This window comes from Osmerus mordax, chromosome 6 (assembly GCF_038355195.1).
Source record: "Osmerus mordax isolate fOsmMor3 chromosome 6, fOsmMor3.pri, whole genome shotgun sequence".
Lineage (NCBI taxonomy): Eukaryota > Metazoa > Chordata > Actinopteri > Osmeriformes > Osmeridae > Osmerus > Osmerus mordax.
This window is the reverse complement of record NC_090055.1, coordinates 8972336-8981548: the sequence shown is the minus strand read 5'-3', so window position 1 is coordinate 8981548 and position 9213 is coordinate 8972336. Positions and strand designations below refer to the sequence as shown.

At 50.3% G+C, this 9213-nt stretch overlaps 1 protein-coding gene across 1 annotated transcript; it reads right to left on the bottom strand.

Annotated features, from left to right (window-relative positions):
• Positions 1-7615: 7615 nt before the first annotated feature.
• On the bottom strand, positions 7616-8473 carry LOC136944888 (transmembrane protein 74). The gene has a single exon (XM_067238812.1). It carries the CDS (start codon positions 8471-8473, stop codon positions 7616-7618), a length of 858 nt encoding a protein of 285 aa, XP_067094913.1.
• Positions 8474-9213: the final 740 nt, after the last annotated feature.

The window sequence follows — 9213 nt, the reverse complement described above, 5'->3', positions numbered from 1 at the left end:
GTGAGTGTGTGCTTCTCTGTCCTCATATTGACATATGAACACACCATTTACCGTCTGGCTGAGTAATGGCTTCCAAGCGAGTTTAGATTGATGACTCCCAGCCAGACTCTCGCTCCCACCTTATGTATCTTTTCCCTTTCTCTCTCTTGCTCTCTCATTCCCTCTTTTCCATCCCTCCCATATATCTGCTTATTCTCTTCCATCCCTTCCCGAGGAGAGGGTGGGGTGAGGGGCTGAAGCATGTCTCAACAGACGAGAGAAGGGCTGAAGGCGAGGTGGTGGGATGCGTTCAGTACTGGTTCCAGCCAAAGAGCTTCTGTCTCCAGTCAGGACCTCCAGAGCCAGGTCAGAGAGACCTATACTCCCGCATCAGAGAGTTACAGACCTGGATCAGAGAGGTTTGGGGGGGGGGGGACCTATGGAGATGGAGCAGGCTACCGACTCACCCTGCCAGACCACGACATTTGACTGGCAATCAACTGGGATGTAATACAACCTTGAGCACTGGCAATACATGCACAGTACACAGTATACATAATACACACATACTCTGTGTACCCTGTCAGTGTGGTCGTGTGTGGGCGGGTGCCAGTCAGGCAGTCATCAGGCAGAAGTAGTCGATCCCTGAGAGACAGGGTATCACCGTAGCCTGGTTGGCTGACAGCTTCAGGACCTTATTGAAAAATCAATGTCCATCTCACCTGGCTGCCAGCCAGCTCGGCTGAAGTCACCTCATGAAGTCTGATCCTGTTACCTGATGCCGGCTCCACCCTGCATACACACACCGAACACACACACACCTTTTCTCAAAGTCACTTTGATGCTCAAGAGATAGCCCTGCTCTATGACCCAGGGCAATATGGCTACTCGGCATGTTGTTGTTGTTGGTGTTGTCCACGGCAACAGCATGCAGGCAGACAGACAAGCAGGAAGGAAGGAAGGCAGGAAGACAGGAAGGCAGGAAGGCAGGAAGGCAGGAAGGCAGGAAGGCAGGCAGGCAGGAAGGAAAGCAGGCAGGCAGGAAGGCAGGAAGGCAGAAAGGCAGGCAGGCACAGGAAGTCAGTCAGACAGACAGACAGACAGACAGACAAACAAGCAGGGAGGCAGGGAGGCAGATAGACAGTCAGGGACACGGAAAGGTTAGGCTACATCCCAACCTCCAATCAGAACTGGTGTGGTGGAGAGCAGAAGGCCCAACCAGTTATTACCAGGGTTGCCAATCAGGAACCTGGATGCTGTGTAGTCAGACATAAGAAAGGAGATTTAAACATAGTAGTTTGACATTTCAGAGGGGTGATGTCATTGAGCAGGAGTTTCTAGGAGGAGAGGAGAGAAAGGGAGAGGAGAGAAAACGAGAGCAGAGGAGGAGGAGAGAGGAGGAGCGCAGAGGAGAGGAGAGCTCCCCACTCTTGGCATTCTCTACTAGGGGGACGTCTTAGACCAGCCTGTCTGTACACCTTGTCTATCCCCAGACTGCCCCCACAACACACACACACACACACACAAACTTGCATCTAAAGAAAGTGGGGAGATGGAAGGGGGATAAAAGGAGGAAGTGAGGGGAGGTGGGCTGGAGGGCATTTACATTGAACAGTTAGCGTATGTGACCTCATGTTTTGTCTCTGCAGATTCCTCTTGATATTGTGAAGGCCCCCACCCCCTCCCTCGCCCCCCCGCCACGGCCTTCTCTCTACCTCCCCCCCCGCTGTCCTGCCTCCTCTCCTCTGGGCGACGGTGGTGCGTAATGCAATTTGGTTGATTAAAAGAAAACATTAAAGCTCCACCTTATTGAATTTGACGGCACGTACGTATCCGGAGCTCACCGGCCACTCTCTTTTATTGGCCAGGATAAAGAGATCACGTCATCCACCCCCCACACCCCACCACCACCTCCCTCACCCCACCCCCCCCCCCCCCCCCCCCCCCCCCACACCCCAGACAAACCTTGGCAGGGGAGGACGTCCTGGCAGGACATAGATTCCCTTAGAACCCCACCACCCCACCGTCCCCACCGAACAACAACCAGCCAGCCACCCCTCAGCCCCCCCCCCCCTCCCAGACACGTGGGTTTAACCTTGGGCCAAAAGAGAGAGAGAGAGAGAGAGAGAGAGAGAGAGAGAGAGAGAGAGAGAGAGAGAGAGAGAGAGAGAGAGACAGAAAGCGAGGCCGAAGCCATGCCATGAGGGGAGAAGTTTCATCTTGATCAATAAACCAGCCGATTTGTCATTTATCTGTTCCGTCGGGTTTAGAAGTCGCTCTCTCGGTGGCTCGCATCTCTGATGATGACTCACCCCAAGCAGGATGGATGCAAGGATGGGGAAGGGGGGCCAGCGATATGAACCACCAGCCAATCCCCTGGGCTGGCTCCCAGACAGACATGAAGCCCCTCCCCCTTGCTGCAGGACCAGCTGGAGACGAGAGCATCGGAGAACATCCTACGGCCACCTCCTCCAGGGCCAGCTCATCTGACGAGCCAACAGAGGAACTGCTGTGTGATGCAGCAGGAAACTGGAGCTTCAGTCAGCTGGGCCTCCGAATGGATTATTGATTTTGAGCAGCGCTGGTCAAGACTAACGTTTGAACAGGGGGGTCGGATGGCTGAGCGGTTAGGAAATCGGGCTATTAATCAGAAGGTTGTGGGTTCGATTCCCGGCCGTGAAAAATGACGTTGTGTCCTTCACCTTACTTACCTCGGGGGAATGTCCCTTTACTTACTGTAAGTCGCTCTGGATAAGAGCGTCTGCTAAATGTAAATGTAAACACAGTTACAGTAAAGTGTCACATGCTGTGAACACCGCTTTTCTCATTGGTGGGTGGAGTTCAAGTGGTTCAAGTGCAATGAGTGCGAGAGGAGAGACCCAGGAAGGGCCAGAGGGGAGAAAGACAGATGAAGGGAAAAAGAGAAGAAGAAGGGACTGACGTGCAAAAGGAAAGAGATGGATAGACTAGCCGAGGAAGGTGGAAGGAGAGATGGAGAGACGGGGGAGGACTGGATGAAGGTTAGAGTGATGAGAATGCACCGACCCCCATCACGTGCCTCGAGTAACCGAGCTTAGAGCAGAGAAGAGGGTGTGCTCGTGTTTCCCGCAAACAGCCCCTTCCTCCACTCCCCACCCCCCCCCCCTCTCCCCTTTCCCAAGCAGTACGGAGAAAGGGGTGAGCGAGGTGAAGGGAGTGTGTAGGTATTATTGTGTTAAAAGACATCAGATCGTGTCTACAGTATATCAGTTGAACAACACTCCACCCAGGCCAGCACGGAGAGGTAACTGTTACACAGAGGAAAGAGAGAGTGCTGTCCTCCGGCGAGGCGAGGAGATAAGAAGAGAGAGGAGTGGAGGGGAGAGGAGAGAGGGAGAGGAGAGTTGAGGGGGAGTGAGGAGAGGAGAGAGAGGAGAGAGAGGAGAGAGGGAGAGGAGAGGAGAGAGAGCAGAGAGAGAGGGAGAGTTGAGGGGGGGGTGAGGACAGGAGAGAGTGTTGAGGGGGGGAGAGGAGGGGAGGGGGGAAGAGAGGAGAGGAGAGGAGGGGAAAAGAAAGGAGTGGAGAGTAGAGTAGAAGAGGAGAGGACAGGAGGGGAAAGGGGAGAAGGGAGAAGAGAGAAGAAGAAGGACAAGGAGTGAAGAGCTATATTTGATGCCAAATGCTCTGTGGGACAAACAAGAGGTCTTTAAAAAGGCCTGGGCACTTACAGTAACTCTCTCAGTTGTCCATTTGACCTCAGCCAAGATCAATACTGAGACAAAGCCAGATGTGGAACAAGGGCATGTTAGGGAGGGAGGGATGGGGGGATTGAGGAAAAGATGAAGGGGTGGTGGAGGGCTGGCGGTGGGTTTGAGTTCTGTGTCTGTACATTTTTATGTGCACATGGTTGGATGAGTAAATATAGTCTGGTGTGGTTCTGAAAGCAGTTTAAAAGCCAGGGGATCGAGTCACATTTTCTGAAGCTTTACAGATACATACCTTCTTATGTGGAAGAGGATTTATTTCAGTTCGAGATGTCACTTTAACTATCACAATGACGTCACACAAACTCTTGAGATGTTGTTGCGGTTTCATAGTTCAATGCTGCCATCTAGTGGTCATGTGCAGATCTGCTGAACCATTACCAGCATTACGTCCATGACCATGACTAGGACCAGGACCAGGACCCAGAAAAGAACAGGACAGAACTGGAACCATAACTAGTACCAGTACTAGAACTTAGACCAGGACCAGGACCAGGACCAGGAGTCAGTCACAGCAAATGGGACACATATAGTAGAGTAAAGTATACAAGTTGGTCCGGATGTGGTTTGCTGAGCAGTAGCAGAACAGGGCTGACCAGAACCATAAATCGATTTGACACAGAGTTGCAAGCTGTGGTGAAAAAGAGCTTTGTAACAGTGTGTGCAAAGCATAATAACTAATACACAGCATGAAAAACTGCTGAAATAAAGGAGGAGGAGGAGGAGGAGGAGGAGGGAAGAAGGAGAGAAAAAAATAGGCGGAGGAACGGAGGGAGAGAGGAGGCTCGGAGTAGAACATGCGTTTTGCGCGGTCAAGGCATAAACCTGGAGTTTTCACATGAGCTTTAAAAACTCATTTCATTTTCATTAAAAATAAAAGTCTGCAGGGGATCCCTGGAGAGGAGTGCTCTCAGGTTAGTCCCTGTCTCTCTCCATGGCCCCACAGTTTTAACAGAGACTACAAATGCAACACAATAAGGTACTCCAACTAAGGTCAACAGCAAGCTGAAACATCTCAACACCCTAGCAATATTGCCCCCTCGAGCCATCAGGGGCGGAGCCAGTGCTGATGGAGAGGAGTGAGGACTCCAGAAGCCACCAATCAGAAGGTCGCTGCTCCAGCTTGACCTCCGCTAACAGGTTTGAGCTCCCCCCTGGTGGAGAGGCATGGGCAGCACATGTACACACGTGGGCGCGCGCACACACACAATACCAGTTCTAGCTGACGGTATATTAGCATGTAGCACAGAAATGGAACTCTGGATGTCAACCATGCGCTCCGCTGTCATATCTTTGGGTGCCCTGCATTGGGCCATCTGTCACCAGGACTTAGCTGTTTCTCCTCCTCCTGGATGAAGACTCTGCGAACGCCGTCGGACTGGCAAAGAGAGGAAGGTGGGAGGAGAGAGAGGGGAGCTGAGGAAAGAGGAAGAGAGAAGTGGAGGAGAGGAGGGATGGAGGGGGCGCGGAGGAGGAGGGGGGAGAGGGGGAGGAGAAAGCAAGGTCGGAGGGGTTGAGCGGGGAGGAGAGAGGAAGGCTGGAGGAGAGCCGGAGGAGAGAGGGAATGCGGAGGGAGCGATAAAGGAACGAGAGAGGCTGGAGAAGAGGTGGGAGAGAGAGGAGGCAGGCAGGGAGAGAGAGAGAGAAGGAAGAGAAAAAGAAGCCTGGAGGAGAGAAGGAGGCTGGCCTCCCCCTTTCCTGAGAGGGGGGGGTGGATTGTGTCAATGTGATTAAAGACCCAAACTGTGGACTAGTCGTCTCTCTGAAGTTCACACACTTATAATAGGCTCCCCTCTGGCAAGTCCTGCCCGATATTTGGGGACGGAGAGAGACTGGTGAGAGAAAGAAAGAAGTAGAAGGAAAGAGAGAAGGCGAGAGAAAGAGAAATAGAGAGAGGGGGCAATAGAGAGATAAAGAGAGAGATAGGGCTCGTCAGGGAAAGGAAGGAGGTAGGGAGATGGGAAGGGGGAGAGAAGGGAGGTAGCTGCTACATAGCCTTCAGCCAGTGTGGTGCTGGACTGCCTCTTTCAACACCTTCCAGAGACGACGCATGATGCCATGGAGATATAATTTAGAATGTGGTTACTCAGGCCCAGAGCTGTTGCTACCGCTGCATGGTCATTAGTATCACCGAGTGTGTTACTCATGGTGACTAACGTCTACATACACAGCCCATTAGGTATGCACAGAAGAGCAGAAAGAGGGAGAGAAGGAGATAGAAGAGAAGAGATGTGTAGGAGTGGAGAGAGGAGGGGAAGTGAGGAGAGAAATGGGAAAATATTGTAAACATTCGGGATTCACTGTTCTCAAGGCCAAATAAAATCAGTAAAGATGAATCTGTACATCTTAAACACCACCTTTGGCAAGCGGTCCCAACTTGACGAGTCTAGCCAGTTCTACTCAATATTTCTTGTGTTGAAAGCATTCAAAACTAGAGAAGTGATAAGTTGTGTCCTCTTACTTACCCAATAATAGTTGAAGTTTAGTACTGTACATTGTCCTGTTCATATTATAATGTATTTATATTAGCAGGCACTATTATTTATAAAGCAATGCACAGGGAGATTGAAATATGCAGTCTCTTGGTCTACAGCTAGCTCGACCACTGAGCTATCCTGTTGTAATAATAATATGACTATACTCTCCTCGTACATTATCAGAAAGCTCTCAATGGACCTCTTAATGACAAGTTATGAAAACACTTTGAAAAACTGCCCTGTCATTTCCAAAAGTGGGGCACCTCTTTCATGTGTGATTAGCTGGAGCCCCTGCAGAGCCGGGCGTGTAACCTTGAGCTGTGCCTGGCAGTCTAGGAACATGGGAGGAAGAAGAGGGAGCAGGACGAGAGATAGCGACCCACAGAGACAGACAGGAGGCTGGAAGAGAGAACAGAGAATCTCCCCCTCCTGGGGAAGGGCTCCACAAGGAACAGGGGAAGGCACAGCAGGAGAGTAACATGGAGAGAGAGAGAGAGAGACATCAGAGAGACAGAGAGTGAGAGACACAGAGAGACAGAGAGAGAGAGAGAGAGAAGAGAGGAGAGAGAGAGAGAGAGAGAGAGAGAGAGAGAGGAGAGAGAGAGAGAGAGAGAGGAGAGAGAGAGAGAGAGAGAGAGAAGAGAGAGAGAGAGAGAGAGAGAGAGGAGAGAGAGGAAACAGAGAGAGACAGAGACAGGATATGGACGTGAGCGAGGGAAGGAAGGCAGGAGGGAACAAGAGAGGTGAAAGGCAAGAACAGAATGAGGAGGGGAGGAGAGGAGAGGAAGGGGGGGAGGTGGAGGAGAGGGAGGAACTGTGTCAGTCACCACAGCTATGATTAGGATGAGTTTACAATCTCGTGGATCACCTCAGTGGTGCAGACCTGGAGGCTGTCTCTGTCTGCGGCCAATATTTCACATTGTCAGCTTCCAAACGTCCCTCCATCTCTCTGCTCCCTGCTACATCCTGCCTACCTGGCCTGACAGCACACTCTCCAAAGGTGTGCATGCAGCACATTGCTGTGGAATAGCACATTAAATATGAATGATGTGTGAAATTACTGCATATGACCACCCAGATACTCAGAAACAAAGTCACACATGACTATCAACTTGTGGTTTTTTCTCTTCGCGTTGTATTTGCCGCCATGCATATTGGAAATGCACATTGTTACTTTCAATACCTTACTGATCAATTTGTTTTTCATTTTAATTTTCATATCCCAACACAAACATTGTTTCATTAAATCAGATACAGTTATTGGTGTTAGGGTCGGTGTAGGGTAGGATGTTTGTTTGAATGTTAACATTTTATGGTCCTCTAAGTTGGGGATCTTTCTGAGGAACGTCACGTTGCTTTCATGTTGCTCAGGCAGAGTAATACAAGAACAGCGTTGTCAAGGACAACGGTATGATTCTAGTTAAAGGTCTCCTCGATGTCTTCCTCCGGGGACAGGTGTGCAGAGGAACGGCTGGGGCTGGACTTTGTCTTCAGGTTGATAGATCCGTAAAGCTTCGTGGAGCGCTTGGAATAAGCGAAAGCCTTCCTCCGGTACATCTCACCCTTCCACATGGACACCATGAGCAGCGAGGAGAGCACCACCCCGCCCAGTGTCAGCAGGCACAGCCCCGCGATCACGCACCGGTCCAGGTGGGCCCCCACCCGCGCGCTTTCCATCTCCAGCCTCTCCATCTCACGAGCGGACACGCTCTCGGGGTCTACCTGTACGTCGCGAGGGACGGTGTAGGATATGATTACTAAGGAGATCCCGGCAACGAGAAATGTGACAGCGCTGATAAATCCGTAGTCTACAGAACTCCCCGAACTTTCCGAGAAGAGATCCTCGTCCGACATAAGAGAGAGTTCCGGTAGTGTCTCTGGGCGAATGTCACTTGCGGAGCCATCGCGCGAGGATTTGTTAATCCCTTTCCAGCTTGTTAATGGGCTGGCAAGGCGTAGATTTACGTTTTCATCAATATACATAAAAGAAGTCTCTAGCTCCTCGTCACAGCACACTATGACCCTCTCCTCCGCTGGGAAGCTGCAGCCGTTTTTAACCTGCGCCCCGCCCCTATTGGCCGCCGTCCATGGTGCTGAAGCACTCAGCAACTCGCATCCGTGAGCCGAGCTGCGCTCTTGTTCACCGGAAAGTGCTCCACCGTGTGAGCTACTGGACTGACGGACATGCACCGGACTGGAGGGCAAAGTACGGATGTTCAAGGGATCCGGTTGTCCTCCAGCTTTGCCGGAGTAAAGCAGCTCCAGAGAAGCCATTCGGTTCTTTCCACTGGCTCGCGTTAGTTCTGATCGCAAGGTGGCCCCGATCTATGACATCCCTAAGAAGACATCAAAGAGGTCATAATAAGTCACATGTTACGCATCTCAGAACTGTCCGTCAGTGTGAAGTATTGACAAAGTTAATAGGCTACGTTTGAGATACTCTGACAACCTCTCGTCCATTCTAAAAGGCGATTAAAGTGGCCATGATTAGCTGGTACATATAGATCCTATTAAGAATCAGTTCTCGTAGGCTTAACCCACAGATTAGCTCTAATTCTTCTCCAAACATCGGTCAAAGTCTTAAGCATTGTAGTCAAACCAAAAGAACACGCCTCATAATAACCATTTAACATCAGCCTGTAAAAAATACCAGATATATAAAAGAGTGTACTCTTGCACAAGTATATTGAAAATAAATGCTGTTTAAAATTAACATAATTATGAACAAATCATCTAAATTACGTCGTCAACAAAAGAAGAATCACTGTCTCATTCATATTTAGTTTAGAAGGTGATAGCCTGTAGTTGGCACGAGCATACCGGTATGATCAACCGTGAATGCTGAGATAAACTAAATTGTATTTCAACGAACAGCACTCACTTCAGCATCCATTTTATCGATCGTCCTTATAGTCTGGAACACTCGTATTAGAAGTAGGCAACTGTAACGCTGTCTTTTCTCTATGTATGTTGCCTTTTCTCAAAATAGGCACGTTAGCATCCTTAGCTGTTTG

Excerpts from the sequence above, each read along its gene's own strand:
- LOC136944888 (XM_067238812.1), bottom strand. The coding sequence starts at position 8,473 with ATGGCTTCTCTGGAGCTGCTTTACTCCGGCAAAGCTGGAGGACAACCG.